This window comes from Macaca fascicularis, chromosome 3 (assembly GCF_037993035.2).
Source record: "Macaca fascicularis isolate 582-1 chromosome 3, T2T-MFA8v1.1".
NCBI classification, from domain to species: Eukaryota; Metazoa; Chordata; class Mammalia; order Primates; family Cercopithecidae; genus Macaca; species Macaca fascicularis.
The window spans coordinates 158,605,121-158,622,138 of NC_088377.1; the positions used below are offsets into that span (position 1 = coordinate 158,605,121).

The following is a 17,018-nucleotide window of genomic DNA, read 5'->3' on the forward strand; positions in this document are numbered from 1 at the left end:
AGGCTTAAGGTCAAGAGTGAGAATATGGAGCTAGGCGCCAAAATCTTCAGTGTATGCGGGTGTGTTACCTGGTAGAATACATGGTAACAGAATGCTGGCGGGTGCTGGAAACATGATGGTATGAGCTTCTGAGGGGCAAGAACTGCTGCCCAAGGGCTGAGCGTTAATGATCTGGATGCACTTCAGGCAACATGGAGAAGCCAGCCCTACATCCTGCCTCATAGACAAAAGTTTTTTGGGCTAACTCAACAGCTGCAAAAGAAGCAGTGAACTCAGGCTAGTACTCTGTAAATAGCATGTGGACGTGTTGGGAAATGTGTGTTTCATGGACTCAGATTCCAGGAGGGTTCAGTGGAAAGACTTGGGGAGCGAAGAGAATGTTAGAAGGCAAAGTGAAGAGCAGTGTGTAGATGAATGTAAGAGGTTGGAGTACCAACCTTCTGCCTATTGCTATAGAAGAATCTTCCATAATAGTTAACTTTCAGCATGACCCTGTCATGAGATGCCTGCCAGCATGAATATTTGTTAATTGTGCCCCAGATAACCATATGCATTAATCTACTGAATAGAATTATTTACTATTACCCATGTGAATGCAGAAGGATGCCTGCCAAACACAATGATAGTGGTTTTGGCATAAAAAGTCCTTTCTGACAGTAATTGTTGGCCAGTGTGGTTAGCTGCTTGTTGAGGCCACTCTTGGCACAGGAGAGCAGTGCCATGTCATCACAGAGGGGGAGGAATGCTTATCGCCCTCTGTCGGTGGGCCTGCTTCCAAACCATTCAAAATATGCACCAAATTGCTCGGATTTGTTCATGATCTCCGGGCCAGGACACAGCCCTGTTTTAAGCTGTTTAAGATGAGAAAGAAATGTTTTACTCAGAGTTACCCATCAGTTTTGAGGAGAGTATAAATCATTCTTCTCCCCAAGACAGCATGAGACCAGCCTTCTTTCCTCCCCTCCTCTCCAACAACCTCACTCTGGGGTTTGTGAAACTGCAGTTTGCCATAAAGTTTAGAGTACAGAAATTTCCTTCCTAATAACATAGATAAAACAGTGGTGCTCTCAGACCTTTGATTTTGGAAAGTTCTTAGATTCTTAAAGTTAGGTAAAGAATTGTCACTGAGGCAGGTAGAGGTAGAGGACAACCTTTGAAGATTTCCAAGTTTTGACCAGGTTTGCTTGTTGTTTTTGTCTGATTGAGAAACAAATGGAAAAGGAAGTTTTACACTGAAACGTTTTTGTTGGTCTGTGCATAAATGCAAAGCTTGTCTCATTCATTTTAATTTTTAAGGAAAAGCTTCCTCTTTGGACCAAACGGATCACAGTTTTGACAGGAAAAGTAGATAATTATTTAGATAAACGTCCAGCCCTTTGAGTCTTTGGGAGATACAAAACTCTCATTGGAAGATCATCAGCGTGTCTGCAACTGTTACTTCTCTTTAGTTCTCAATGATGGATGCATTTACATAATGCGCTCAGTTCAGTGAAGAACTAGTTAACTGGTGAACTAGTGAACGTGTGGATCATGTATTGACCATATTACTTTTCAATAGATGCAGCTTAATATTTGTCTTTAGATTTGTTGTGAAAATGACATTTTCTACTAGTGTATGTTTAGGCCTCTCAGGACTCAGTACTGCATTTTATAGTGATCTGTATAAATGGAATTCTCGTGGGCCTCTGAGGACTCTGGTAAACAATTCATTCTTCCCGTTCACGGCCCTTAGTGTCAGTAAAAATTACTGACAAAATAATAACCATGCAATATACAGTGTCTTTTCTATTTTCTATTTATGCCTTTATTTGAAACGATAATTAAATAATGTCAAACTTGCAACTATAACAAAATAGTATCCGCTCTTTGAATATAATACAGGCCAAATTCTATAAACTTTAATTAGCCCAAGCTTGTATTGACCTCACTAGGAATCTGGCTGAGGATCTCTTTTAGTTAACCTCTGCCTTAAAGTATGTAAAAATTTTCCCATTGCCTTTCTCACTCAAGGAACAATACATGCATAGCTAAACTAATAAAATGCTTAAATAGATACAAATCAAACGTGAAAGGTTTAAACTGTTGTTTTCATCCTGTAAGTCAGCTGAGAAAAAGTATACAGACCGTAGTTCTAAATTATGTCCATAGAGTATTTCAAATCCAGTGAATTAACTCTGCCTTTTTTTTCCCATTTGAGCTCATAAATGTTAACCTCAGAAGTGCCTCAAATTCTTCCATTGAAATAAACTTGAACTGACAATAGCCAGATGATGTAAAATTGAAACTGAAATTCTATCCTTGGCCCATCCCATGTTCTTCCCCATAGGTATTAGAGGACTCATAGAAGAGTTAGCATTTTCATTCTATGTGAGCTGTAATATTTGGGTAAAAGAGGGCATATAAATTTCTTGCTGCCAAGAAAAAATCAATTACCAGTGTGGAGAAGATAGCGGGCAATAAATAAACAGAACTATGCTAGATACTGAGCACGTTTAAAGATTTATTTAGAATGACTTAGCTGATAGAAAACAGGCCTTTATATTTATCATATGCTTTCATTCAAAACTTGATATGGGAACTGCGGTCTTTTTGTAATAGAAAGGCTAATTATGTTACCAAGTATTTATTTGGTACATTATTTTAAAATAAGTAAATTGAGTTATGTTCTGTTGTGCAACTAAAAATGAAAACTATTCATACATAGCATAGCTGGGCGTGGTGACGCACGCCTGTAGTCACAGCTACTCGGGAAGCTGAGGCAGGAGAATTGCTGGAACCTAGAAGGCAGAGGTTGCAGTGAGCCGAGATCACGCCACTGCACTCCAGCCTGGGCAACAGAGCAAGAGACTCCGTCTCAAAAAACAAAAAACAAACAAAAAAGCAAGGCAGGCGCAGTAGCTCCTGCCTGTAATCCCAGCGCTTTGGGAGACTGAGGCGGGTGGATCACCTGAGGTGAGGAGTTCAAGACTATCCTGGCCAGCATGGTGAAACCCTGTCTCCACTAATAATACAAAAATTAGCCGGGTGTGGTGCCTAATTTAAATTTAATGCCTCAGCCTCCAGAGTAGCTGGGATTACAGGCAGGAGAATCGCTTGAACCCAGGAGGCAAAGGTTGCAGTAAGCCGACATCGCCCCACTGCACTCCAGCCTGGGTGACAGAGTGAAACTGTGTCTCAAAAAAAAAAAAAAAAAAAAGAAAAAGAAAAAGAAAGAAAGAAAAGAAAAGAAAACTATTCATATGTAGCAAATCAGATAGCACTTTGAAAATGTACTATATCTGTGTCAACGTTATTTATGGATAATGACCCCCTACGTGTCTGTGTGGGATCTCTACATGTAGTGGGAGCTAGGTGTTAGCCCCGTCTTACTGATGACGAAAATGAGCTCATCTGGTGCTAAGAAACTTCACTTTCCCTGGGTATCAACCCAGATCTATCTGATTGCAAAAGTGGTGCTGCTCTTGACTTCTATAATGTGCCCTCTCTCCCGTGACAATCCCTTTCATCTCTCTCTCTCTGTCTCCCATCCATCCCTCCATCCATCCATCCATCCATCCATCCATCTACACATCCCCCACATATATGAGTTTGTGCATGTGTATATATACACATACATATACATGCATATATATACATATATGTATTTCTTCTCTTTTGTTTTGAAAACAATGTGCCAGAGAGTCATTAATGTGGTTTTAGAGAAGAAGCAAAAAGGAATTTTTGTGACCCCAGAATTGTATTAGGTAGTCTTATCTAGCCTAATCTCAACCCCAATACTAAGGGTTAGACAGGGAAGGGACTTACCTTATAGTTAATGTAACTGTTAGGCATTCTTCAGGATAAAATATTAATTCTTAAAGTTCTTTACACCCTGTCTGTCGGTGAACCTACTCTCTGAAACTCACGGAGAATTAAGAAGCGGGGCTCCAGCTATGCTTCCTGTGGGATTAGCAGTTATTATCTTGATATTATTATAGAATTCAAGTACAGAGTATTAAAATCTATTAAATCAAATTATTTTAGGGGAAAATTCTCTAAATAGTGTTCAATCAAAGACACTCTGGTTTTTTTTTTGTTTTTTTTTTTAAATGCCAACACCACCATAAGTAGCTACAGAGCCAAACCCCTGAAGGGAAGAAGTAATTTTGCCTCAAAAGGCACTTAGAAAATAAGAAAACAAATCAAGGTCTCATGAAAATTAAGCTCTTTAAGAATTACATATGAAAAGTACATCTCTCAAACACCCTATTTTTGAGGAAGAAACTTTTAAAACATAAAAATGTATGCCGAATGTTGTGTAAAAATCATAGCTGCACTGCTTAGAATTTAAAATAAGTAATAATACATAGTAACAAATTCATTAGTTAAAATTTTTGCATTTTTCCCTTCACCTTCTTTCCTTTTATTTTTTATTTTTTTCTTTTTTCACCTTCTTTTTTTACAAGAAATAAAATAATGTAGATAAAGCTGTGGCCCTCATCTGACCACCGCTCACACTATTCATCTTCCCTGAGGCACCAACGAGTCTGTTTTTTCAGTTTTCTTTCTTTCTTTCTTTTTCTTTTTTCCAAGATGAAGCCCTGCTCTGTTGCCCAGGCTGGAGTGCAGTGGCGCAATCTTGACTCACTGCAGCCTCTGTCTCCTGGGTTTAAGTGATTCTCCTGCCTCAACCTCCCAAGTAGCTGGGATTACAGGCATGCGCCAGCATGTCCAGCTAATTTTTGTATTTTTAGTAGAGACGGGGTTTCACCATGTTGGCCAGGCTGGTCTCAAACTCCTGACCTCAAAGTATCTGCCTGCCTTGGCCTCCCAAACTGCTGGGATTACAGGCGTGAGCTACCACACCCGGCCCTCATTTTGTTTTCTGATATTTCCATGATATAGCCCATAAACTATACATTGTATTGTTTTGTGTTCATTTTTGGTTTTAATTATATCATATCAGATTTTAGAACAGATATAGTGTACTTACTCACTGAAAACTACTTGATTTTGGTGACTTGTATATGCAGTTGATCTCAGCCTTATGTGTTCGTCTTATCTTTCTAACTACTGAGGTTCTAAGTATAATTTGCTCTCATTTCTATGACTTGCCTTTAAGAATAACAATCAGTTGCCACTTTTTGTGAAAATAAAAAATTATCGATTATCTTTTATGCAATAGGTAGGGGTCAGTCTTAATGAACTGTGTGTCCTGATGCCTAGCATATAGCAAGGATTTCATATTTGTTAATGTTTACTGAATGAATGATTAATGTTTACTGAATGAATAATCCTTTTAGATAAGGAAAAAAAAATAAAACTGCTTGATTTTTGTCCACATTAAGATATCTTAAATTCTAACCCATTTCTTTTTTCTGCTGAATAGCATTTTGTCATATAAGTATACCCCATTATCTGTTTAGTCCACTATTTGTGATGAGATTTTCCTCATCCCTAGTGAATGTCCGCACACTGGGGATATTTACTACAGATGAGGAAAATCCCATCATAAATAGTGGACTAAACAACAGTCTCCAGGGGATGTAGCCGGGAGAAGAGGTGCTGGGTTGTACGGTAGGCTTTTTCCATTTTGCTACAGTCTGCCAAACCAGCTGTGTATAAGAGATGTTATGTTTTTAGAATATAGTATCATTATGAAACTTCTTTTATGAAGATATTTTGGCTTTTACATTTTATTCCTATTAACCAGGAGTTGGCAAACTAAGGCCTGTGGGCCAAATCTGGTTTCCTACCTGTTTTTGTAATTAAAGTTCACTGTAGTCATCCTACACTGGTATGGAACATTAGAAGTTATTCCTTCTGTTGAGCTATAATTTTATATCTTTTAACAAATCTCTCTCTATCCTCTGCCCTTCCCAGCTTCTAGTATCCTCTGTTCTACTTTTTAGTTCTAGGAGCTCAACTTTGTTTTTCTTCTGCATAGGAATGAGACCATGCGTGATTAACTTTCCGTTCCTGGCTTATTTCGCTTAACATAATAGTGTCCTCTGGTTTCATCCATCTTGCTGCAAATGATAGGATTTTATTCTTTTTTATGCCTGGGTGATATTTCATTGTGTATATGCCACACTTTCCTTATCCATTCATCTGTAGTTGGACACCTATGTTGATTCCATGTCTTGGCTATTGTGAATAGTGCTGTAGTAGAGATGTGGGTGCAGACGTCTCTTTGATATACTAATTTCCTTTCCTTTGAATAAGTGCCCCGTAGTGGGATTGCTGGATCATATGGTTATTCTATTTGTAGTTTTTTTTGAAGAACCTCCATACTGTTCTCCATAGTGGCTATACTAGTTTACAGTCCTACCAAAAGTGTATAAGAATTTCCCTTTTTCTGCATTCTTGCCAGTGTTTGTCATTATTTATTTATTTATTTATTTTTGATCTTTTTTACAATAGCCATTCTAACTGGAGGGAGATGATACTACATTGTGTTTTTGATTTGCATTTCTCTGATAATTGTGAGGTTGAGCATTTTTTCATATATTTGTTGGTCATTTGTTTGTCTTCTTTTGACAAGTATCTGTTTAGATAATTTGACCACTTTTTAATTGGATTGTTTGTTGTTTTGCTGTTGAGATGTTTGAGTTCCTTGTATATTCTGGGCATTAATCCCATCAGAGAAGTAGTTTGCAAATATTTTCTCCTATAGGTTGTCTGTCTTGTAACTCTGTTGTTTCCTTTGGTGTGCAGAAGCTTTGTAGTTTGACATAATCCTATTTATTTTTCCTTATGTTACCTGTGCTTTTGAGGTCTTATTCTAAAATATTTTCCCAGACCAATGTCCTGAAGCATTTCCCCTCTGTTTTCTTCTAGTGGTTTTATAGTCTTGGACCTTACATTGAGGTTTTTGGAAGCAGTCTACAGTTTTGCTGCAATCTCTATCAAAATACCAATGACATTCTTCATAGAAATAGAAAAGCAATCCTAAAATTTGTATGGAACCACAAAAGACCCCAAATAGCCAAAGCAATTCTAAGCAAAAAGTACAAAGCTGGAGTCATCATACTATAAATTGTTTTAACCCAAACTGCATGGTACTGGCATCAAAACAGATACAGGCCGGGCGCAGTGGCTCAAGCCTGTAATCCCAGCACTTTGGGAGGCTGAGACGGTCGGATCACGAGATCAGGAGATCGAGACCATCCTGGCTAACACGGTGAAACCCTGTCTCTACTAAAAAAAAAATACAAAAAAATTAGCCGGGCGTGGTGGCGGGTGCCTGTAGTCCCAGCTACTTGGGAGGCTGAAGCAGGAGAATGGCGTAAACCCGGGAGGCGGAGCTTGCAGTGAGCTGAGATCCGGCCACTGCACTCCAGCCTGGGCGACAGAGCGAGATTCCGTCTCAAAAAAAAAAAAAAAAAAAAAAAAAAAAAAAAAACACACACACAAACTGATGGAACAGAATAAAAAGGCCAGAAATTCATCCATATATCTATAGCCAACTGATTTTGACAAAGGTGCCAAGAACACTCATTGGAGAAAGGACAGTCTCTTCAATAAACGGTGTTGGGGAAACTGGATATTCATATGCAAAAGAATAAAACTAGACCCCCACCTCTCACCCTCTATTTTATTATTTTTAGTTTTTTTTAAATTATCTAATATTCAGCCACATAAATAAGATGATTTCAGAATGTGATAGAAACAACGGAAAGTCGTGATATGAGGGGTGGGTGGTGACATTAGGTAGGGTGGTAGAGAGAGTCTGAGAAGATGCCATATGAACTAAGACCCAGGAGATGAAAAAAACAAAGCTCAGAGAGGTTAAATAATTTGTGCAAATTCACACAGGTAGTAAATGGCAGAGGTTGGATTTTAATTCAGGAATAACTTTAAATTTAGGACTCTTTCCTCTGTAATACATCTATCTTCTTAAATTCATGTAAACACAATACAAAGATGATACAGTAGTATTGTGTGAGAAGCGTAAGCAAAATGGTTTAGTTCTGGACTTGGCAACCCAGAAACTAGGGTTCTGATGTTTTGAAATTTGGACTCAGTGCTGATGACTGAGTTTGGATCATAATCCCAGCACTAACTTGGCTGAATCACTTAAACTTGCAGCCTTTATTGTTTTTTGGTGGGGCGGGGGCGGGAGGGAGCTCGTCTGTAAAGTGAGGAGGGTGTTTGGATGATCTCCATGGACTCTTCTGGCTCTCACTTTCTACGATGCTGTGACTTTAGGAGGTGACATTTGATCTGGGCTTTGGAGGGCGGGGTGATTTTGACAGGCTGCCTTGTAAATGAGGGGAAGAGGTATTCCAGGTGGTGAAAACAGTTCGAGCAGAAACACGGTGGCTAGGAACAGTAGACACGATTCTGGGAATGGTGCATAATAATCTGGTTTGACAAGACTAGAATTTAATCCTGCAGAAGACAGGAGAGGCCGGAGGAATCTGGCCTTGAACTGAGAGAGGGCCTTAAAAGTTATGCTTAGGAGCTGGGAATTGTTTCCCTGGAATTGCAGAATTTGAAAGGTTCTTGGTCCTTTCTTTAGTATCCCTGTCCCATGACGGGCTTCTCTGTATATAAGTAGTTATGGTGACAGAGACTTCTCTAGACCATCTATTCCATTTTCAGACAGTTCTAAGTATAAGAAAATTCTGAGCATTGAGTCAAAACATACAGGTTCTACCTATACCTTGTCCAAGGTGTAGATATCGGAAGATTATAAATGATAAAGAACCTGTTTAGGGATATGTAATTCAATGGCCTGAAGTAGAGCTGTGGCAGCAGACATATAATATTATAACATGTACTCTAAAGCAATAGAAATGTAAAGCCTTTAAAAAGTATTCCAGTCATGAAGTGTGTGCTGAGCACCTATGATAGGTTGGTCACTGACGAAGAATACAGCAATAAGGCAAAGTTCCTGCTCTCATGTTCTTCTCAGACTCATGGAGAAGATGGACCAGTAGATGATTGTGACAAGGACTCTGGTAGTTCAGGCCAGGAGTACTTAACCTGCAGATGAAGGTAAGAGGTCAGGAGTCAGGGGCCAGGTAAAGATTTCCTGGAAATTGAGGAGTAACCAGATTGACCAAGATGGGAGAGCACTCCAAGGGGGAGGAGCTTGGATAGATGCATGAGTGAACGTGGCCTGTTTAAGGAACTGAAAGCTGTTCTATGCCAGGTGTGTGGTGTGTGTGAAGTGGCTAGAAGTGAGGCTGGCACGGTAGACAGGGACTTGTCACAAGGGGCTGTGTTCGCCTTGCCAAGCATTTTAGATTATATCCGGAATTGAGTGAGAAGCCAGTATTCCTAAAAATGGCTGTCCCCCTCCCCAGTTCATAGAATGAATGTTAGAACAAAATTTTCAAAAATTAGAACATATAGAAAATATGAAGGAAGAAATAAAAATCACCTTTAATATCAACTAGAAATAACTGCTGTTAACATTTTAGTATATTAGTATAATTTAGTATATTGGTATAATTTTAGTGTATTTCTAACCAAGTATGTTTCTATGCATAGGCTCATAAGAAAAGCATGATTTTATTGCAAAATATAGTTTGTATCCTGCTTTCTCTAGTGTAATATTGTATGCCAGCATTTCCCAGGCCATGCTGTTGAAAGTTTTTTGAGAACTTAACTTCTAATGACAACATATAATAGCCCACAAGGTGACTATAGTTTATTATACTTAAATATCTCATAATGGGTTAATGCATTTAAAAAATGTTTACTATTACCAATAATGTGATAAACAGCTTTGTAAATTTGTATTCACATCTGATTATTTCCTTGGGATAAATCTCGTCAGGTCAGTGGTTGCCTTTTAAGCAGGAGTGTGATGGACTCACTTGTGTATAAGAGTCTTCATGGGCTGGGCGCGGTGGCTCATGCCTGTAATCCCAGCACTTTGGGAGGCCGAGGCGGGCAGATCACGCGGTCAGGAGATGTAGACCATCCTGGCTAACACGGTGAAACCCTGTCTCTACTAAAGATACAAAACATTAGCCGGGCGTGGTGATGGGCGCCTATAGTCCCAGCTACTCGGGAGGCTGAGGCAGGAGAATGGCATGAACCCAGGAGGCGGAGCTTGCAGTGAGCCCAGATGGCACCACTGCACTCCAGACTGGGTGACAGAGTGAGACTCCATCTCAAAAAAAAAAAAAAAAAAAAAAGCCTTTATGACTGCATTGGAAGGGTGGATTGGAAAGAGGTGATTGGAGGCAAATGGACAAATGCAGATGCTATTGGAGCAATTTAGGTAATATATGAGGGCATAAGTTACTGGCAGCATGGTTAGAGAAAAGAGAGATAGTAATGATTCTTAAGGTGTATGTTTGCATAACAGAGCTTTCAGTGAATGTAATGAAAGCTATCAACATGTTTTAAATATCAACTCAGGGGTTGCAGGCCTCTAAAGTGGCTGTAAGGAGAAGAGGGTGACAAGAGTTTAATGGTTCTTTTCTCTGAGATAGGAAATACCAAGGAGGGAAGAACAGGTTTGAAGGGTTGGCCTGGGAAGAGGGAAATTGTCAGCTCAGTATTAGGTGTGTTGCCTTTAAGGACACTGAGGTGAAACTGTCAGGAAGACAGTTGGCAGGATGTTAGGTTGTGGAAGTCATCCCCGTGGAGATGCTGATGCTGAGACCCTGGAAATGACAACGGTTCTAGAGATCAGGGTGTTTAAGATAAGAGGATGCAGGACATAACCTGCAAGAAGACTTACTCCTAAGTCAGAGACAAGGGGAAACTAGAAAAGGAGCTGTGAGATAAGTATGAAGAAAACCAGAAGAGAATACTGTTGAAGAAGCCAAGAGAGGCAAGCGTTTCAAAGAAAAAGCTATCAGACTTTCAAATGATGCAGAGGTCAAGCAAGAAAAGGGCGGAGGGTGTCCACAGGAGCAATCTCAGTCACCTGTAGATGGGGACAAGCAGATTCAGGTTGTGCAGAGGCAAGCCAGATTGTAGCGAAGCAGTGTGGAGTAAACAGAGCCAAGGGAGTTGTGGGCTTTTCTCTAAGATAGCTTGTTTGAGGGGCTGGAGAGGGCAGTGGAGGCAGCAGAGGGTTCACTTTTTCTTCCTGTTTATATTAAATTAGGAAAGCTAGATTTACGAATTGTCATATGACTTTAATTACCTCTCCAACATTTGCTTTTTACCATGTTTAAAATCCTTTTATTGGTGATGTGTTTTTGAACACAGTTTACCCTGTCCGAGCTTCCAATGAAAGCACTGTTGTTTAAGCTCCTAGCAGCTTACCTCAAGTTCTGTTGGAACCGGGTGAGACCTCATGTTTGCATATGCGGTCTCACTGAGTTTTAATAAGACTCAGTTTTTAAGCTTCAGCAAGTAATATTTGGAATTGTACTTTTTAAATTATAGAATATGATTTGTGTCCTTGAAGTTTGATCATTACCTGAAGAATTGGCTGAAAACAATAAATGTTTAAATGTTGCAGTTTAGAGAATGTCTTTATTGTGTTGCCAAATGCTGAATGGCAGAGAGCTTTAATTCTAACTAGCTTTAATTAGAAAGAGAAAAAAAATCAAAGAGTAATGTCAACTAGAATCAAAATGAACCAGAACAAGAAGTACTTTATTGGTTACAGAACATCAGCAATGTGTGGTATAGTCTTATTCACTTCCTTTATCAACAGTGAAAATACTGCAGGCCTCTCTGGGGAAGTTCGGACCATCAGTCTTACTGAACGCCTAATCAGTTTAATAGGGGTTTTTCATTAGTAATATGATGCTCTTTTGGGCTGCAGAAAATTATTTATTTTTAAAGATAGGGTAAATGATTCTTGGCTTTAAAAAACAAAGCGATATGGTAAATGTTACTAATGATGGAAGAACTGGATGGTCAATGCAGTATATTCACTGATTTTTTGCTTAGCAGTGAATTAGCCTATTTTTGAGTATTATTTCTCTCAGCATAATTACTTTAAAGATGTTGACATCGAAAACAGTTACCACTTTTTTAGAGGTTATTATGTTATAATAGATAGCAGTTATCCAGGTAGAGGATTAGAGGAGAATATATCTGTGATTCTGCTCTATAAAGAACCTGGTTACCTTTCTTTTAAGATAACATTTTACTTTTCTTTTTTTTGAACCTGGTTATCTTTGTTTTAAGATAAGATTTTACCTTTCCTTTTTTTTTGAACCTGGTTAACTTTCTTTTAAGATGAGATTTCTTCTTTTTCTTCTTCTTCTTCTCCTCCTCCTCCTCCCTCCTCCTCCTCCCTCCTCCTCCCCCTCCTCCTCCTCTTATTCTTCGAGATGGAGTCTCACTCTGTTGCCCAGACTGGAATGCAGTGGCATGATCTCAGCTCACTGCAACCTCCACCTCTCAGGTTCAAGCAATTCTCCTGCCTCAGCCTCCTAAGTAGCTGGGACTACAGGTGCGTGCCATCGCACCTGGCTAATTTTTGTATTTTTAGTAGAGAGGGGGTTTTGCCATGTTGGACAGGCTGGTGTCAAACTCCTGACCTCAGGTGATCCACTTGCCTCGGCCTCTCAAAGTGCTGGGGTTATAGGCATGAGCCACTATGCCTGGCCAGATTTTACCTTTCTTGAAGATAAAAAATTTACTCTGAAATTCTTTGTCTTTCTTCTTTCTCTTTGCTTCCCAGTGAAGTTCAATATTGTATCTTTTAACTCCCTTTGGGCCTCTCTTCATCCTCATCTAGTCTAGAACCCTTGGACCATTCCTTTAATCATTCGTTCACCACCATAGTCCAGTCTCTTGCTCCTTGAATTTTATTGAACCTAATTCAGTCCACCTAATCATTCAGGCTCAACCTAATCATTTGACATCTTGCTACTGTACCTGGGCTGCTGGCCACTGCTAGGTAAAACTTGACCACCATGCAATTATAACCTCTATAAATTTATGGTCTCCAGTCTGTTAGGCCCTCAAGACAGCCTTAGCAATTTTTTCTTTTTTTTTTTCCTGAGCAGTTCACCACCGTGTGGCTGTTTTTTACTTTCACCCCATCTTTAAGCTTCTTCCCTGACACCTATTAGTCTCAGAAGATGATCTTGGCCCCGGTTTTATGGAGGCCACCAGGCAGGAACTCGTAAACCTTCCTCTTTACTACCACCCCCATCACTACCTACAAATTTTCTTTTAACCCATGTCACTTCCTAGCTATTTTTCTACTTTGTCTCCCTAACTTTGCCACTAGGCTACTTGAAAGAGTAGGGCCCCCTTGTTTACTCTTCTACAGTCTGGCTTCCGTCCAAACTGCTGCTGGCGAAGTTACCAGTGACCTAACTGGTAAAGCCTGTGAGATATTTTTCATCCTTTACCTTGTTTGGTTTTTCCATGGCATTTTATCTTTATTGAGCATTTTCTTCAACTTTTATGAAAACCTCTCTTTGAATCTTATCCCACCTTATCGGAAAAGAAAGAAGCATTTAATGATTTACAAAATAATAATTGATATGAACTCTTATAGCCCAATATTAATTATACTTTTAAGAATTGAATTATACTTTTATATAAATACAATTCAGTATTATACTTTAAAAATAAGAGATGCTGTAATCCCAGCACTTTGGGAGGCCGAGGTGGGTGGATCACGAGGTCAGGAGATCAAGACCATCCTGGCTAACATGGTGAAACCCCATCTCTACTAAAAATACAAAAAATTAGCCGGGCATGGTGATACGTGCCTGTAGTCCCAGCTGCTTGGGAGGCTGAGGTAGGAGAATCGCTTGAACCTGGGAGGTGGAGCTTGCAGTGAACTGAGATCGCACCGCTGCACTACAGCCAGGGCAACAGAGCAAGACTCCATCTCAAATAATTAAATAAATAAGAAATGCTTATTCCTTAAAATGCTTAACTCTAGTAATCATTTTACTGTGTGTGTATATATATAAACGTGATATATACAGTAAATATGTACAATAAAATATGTACATTAAAAGTATAAGACATACATAATATACTAATTATTCCTTGGTTTCTTCTGCCCTAGTTAATGAAGGAGTTCCCCCTTCTGAGCATGTTCAATATCCATGAAAACCTTTTAGAAGCCCTTCTGGAACTACAAGCATATGCTGATGTTCAGGCAGTCTTAGCTAAGTATGATGGTAAGTCCTTGGGTATTTTTATTTACTTGACTGTTCCTCTTTTGATGTATTTTCCCTGATTAGATTGGAAGGGTCATTTTAAATAGCACAGCACTTTTGTAACCTTACTCTTACAGAATTTTCACCTACAGTTTTATGATGATGTTTGGTAGAACCTTAGAATTTCATGGTTAGCAAGGACCAGAAATGTGACATGGCGTGTGTCCCGTTCCTCTCCTTCCCTCCCTACAGGCTCCCCTCATGCTCTCCCCATCAGGCAGTTATGTCTACTCTGCTCTATTACCTCTGTGGTCAGGAATCACCCAGAACCTCACAGGCAGTACCTATCCTGTAGGGGCAGCACTGACTGTTAGAGCTCTTGCTATAACTCCACATCAGTTCACTGTGACCACTGCCTACTGGGCACATTACCCTTTGGAGCAATGTAGAACAGCTAGTATCCCTTGCACATGTGACAACTCAGTAAATATTGGAAGATGAAATCAGATCCCCTTCATCCCAGCTCCTCTCCTTAGCAGCAGAATATCCCGATTTCTTTAAACAGCAGGCTTTGAAGTCCCTTTGCCATTCTGGTTACTCAGTCATGAACTTATTCCATTTTGCCTGTTCCTAAGAAATCAGAAAAATAAGCTGGCACATCCTAGATATTTTAAAACTCTAATGTTCATATTGTCATTATCCATGAATTCATGATTTGATTAATTGGACAAAAATTGTCCACATAATTACCTGCCATGACATAGTTACTAAAATATCTGCGGAGCTTTATACTATTCTGCTTCATTTCAGCAACCATCTTCCTAAAGTGTTTGCTTGTAAAATGGATATAGGGAATGATTACTTATTATATAATCATTTTTTGGTTTATGAAATATTTTTTCTTTAGTAAGCATCTTCAGTGCATTTAAAGCATTATTCAGATTACAAAGCATATAGAGCAAACTATACCATTTGGGTCTTTTTTTTTTTTAGAGATAGGGTCTTCCTCTCTGTTGCCCCAGATGGAGTAGTATAGTGGTGTGATCATAGTTCACTATAACCTTGAACTCCTGGGCTCCAGCCATCCTCCTGCTTCAGTCTCCCAAGTAACTAGGACTATAGGAGTGTGCCATCATACTTGGCTAATTTTTAGGGTTTATTTTTGTAGAGACTGGTTATCATTATGTTACCCAGGCTGGTCTCAAACTCCTGGCCTCAAGTGAACTTCTCACCTTGGCCTCCCAAAGCACTGGGAGTACAGGCGTGAGCCACCACACCTGGCCATTGGGTCTTATTTTTGACACATTTCTTCGTAAAGAATCTCTGAAATGGGTGAGAGTTGTTATCTCCAATAGTTGAGGGAACTCAGGCATTATGAGATTGTTTTTGTTTTTGTTTCATTTTCTTCAAATTCTTGCTCAAATTTATGGAAACTAACAGCCTTCAGCCAGTGATGGCATCATTTTGCCTGTGCAGACATGAGTACCCTGTGTAACAAGATATTTGCCACCTAGTATGGAACTGATTTTATTTTATTTATTTATTTATTTTTTTTGAGACGGAGTCTCACGCTGTTGCCCAGGCTGGAGTGCAGTGGCGCGATCTCGGCTCATTGCAAGCTCCGCCTCCCGGGTTCCCGCCATTCTCCTGCCTCAGCCTCCCGAGTAGCTGGGACTACAGGCGCCCACCACCGCGCCCGGCTAATTTTTTGTATTTTTAGTAGAGACGGGGTTTCACTGTGGTCTCGATCTCCTGACCTTGTGATCCGCCCGCCTCGGCCTCCCAAAGTGCTGGGATTACAGGCTTGAGCCACCGCGCCCGGCGGAACTGATTTTAGAAACAGAGAAAAGTATTTGTGGAGCACCTTAAAGTAAACAAAATAAACACTGTTTGGCTTTCATGTCAGCTCACTTGTATTCTCTATTTATATGCTAAAATCTTACTCATGGTTCAGCTAAACAGTGGTCCAAGCTTAGGGGTCTAAACTGTTGGGCTGCTTTGTAGGCAAAAATCCTCATACGTTGACATTCTTTTAGTACCAAAGGAATTCAGTCCCATGACCATGGGTTCAGGTGGCAGTACTCTTTTCCAAATGCCACTCTGTAGCCATCAGTGCCATAGCAATCCCTAATGCTGACCTGTACTCAATCTGATATATCAAGCCTTAAGAAATAAAACTTTAATTAGTAGAGCCTTTGGGACGGCAAGCCTCTTAAGGCTCCTTTCATGAAGACCTCTGTTCATTACAGAAATCATCAGCCTTGTGTTATAAGACTGATTGTAAAATAAAGAAATGGAACTCCCCATTGTCTCTAACTATCCCATTGCACAGCCTCTGTTCCACAACATCCAAAAGCTGATTTATTAGATTCTGATAATATATGTTCGCATCATTTGTTACAACAGCTCGTCCCACCCTCCACTGAAACTTGGCTCACACTTTGAAAAATTCTTTTGTTGCAAATGGACAAACTCACCATACCAAGGCCCTTGTGTTGAGCTTTGTTTATGTTGTGTACCTGGCAACAGAGATGATGTTCTTGTTCATTATTCATGGAAAAAGAGCCTCATTAGTGGCAGGACACATATTGTTGCTGAGATGCCTCGTTAGGGGTTTTGAGTTCAGCATTTGTCAATAGAGTACAGATGACCTAACACCGAGTGAATTCTGAAGGGAGTTTTGGTGCTGACTTGGCTCAGGCCTGTATCATTTACAGTAGAAATATAATGAAGTGGCTGCTGAAGTTACTGCTCTTACGGGTTGAGCTGCAGCCACTGAAGATTGTGGAAAAACATGCCTCTTGTTTCTCACCCCATATCATGAAATGGGTTCTTTCAAGTTCATCCTTGCTGCTTTTCCTGGAGACGTCTACTGAACTGCTGGTTCCTTATCTGGCCCTGGGTGAGGAGGTGGGTACTTTAGAGGTCTTGGAGTACAGACAGCTCTTAGGGCGTCCTGTTCTTCACCCTGGTACAGATGTC

At 39.9% G+C, this 17,018-nt stretch overlaps 1 protein-coding gene across 50 annotated transcripts in view; it reads left to right on the top strand.

Annotated features, from left to right (window-relative positions):
• Positions 1-17,018, top strand: part of ST7 (suppression of tumorigenicity 7) — a 277,720-nt gene that overhangs the window by 204,619 nt on the left and 56,083 nt on the right. For all 50 annotated transcript variants that reach the window (XR_012432804.1, XR_012432806.1, XR_012432805.1 and 47 more), the window contains one exon: positions 13,943-14,057. Coding sequence is in view for 40 of the 50 variants with exons in the window: in XM_074035840.1 (XP_073891941.1) it covers positions 13,943-14,057 (115 nt within the window). In the remaining 10 variants the exon portion in view is untranslated. The remainder of the gene's footprint in view (positions 1-13,942; positions 14,058-17,018) is intronic.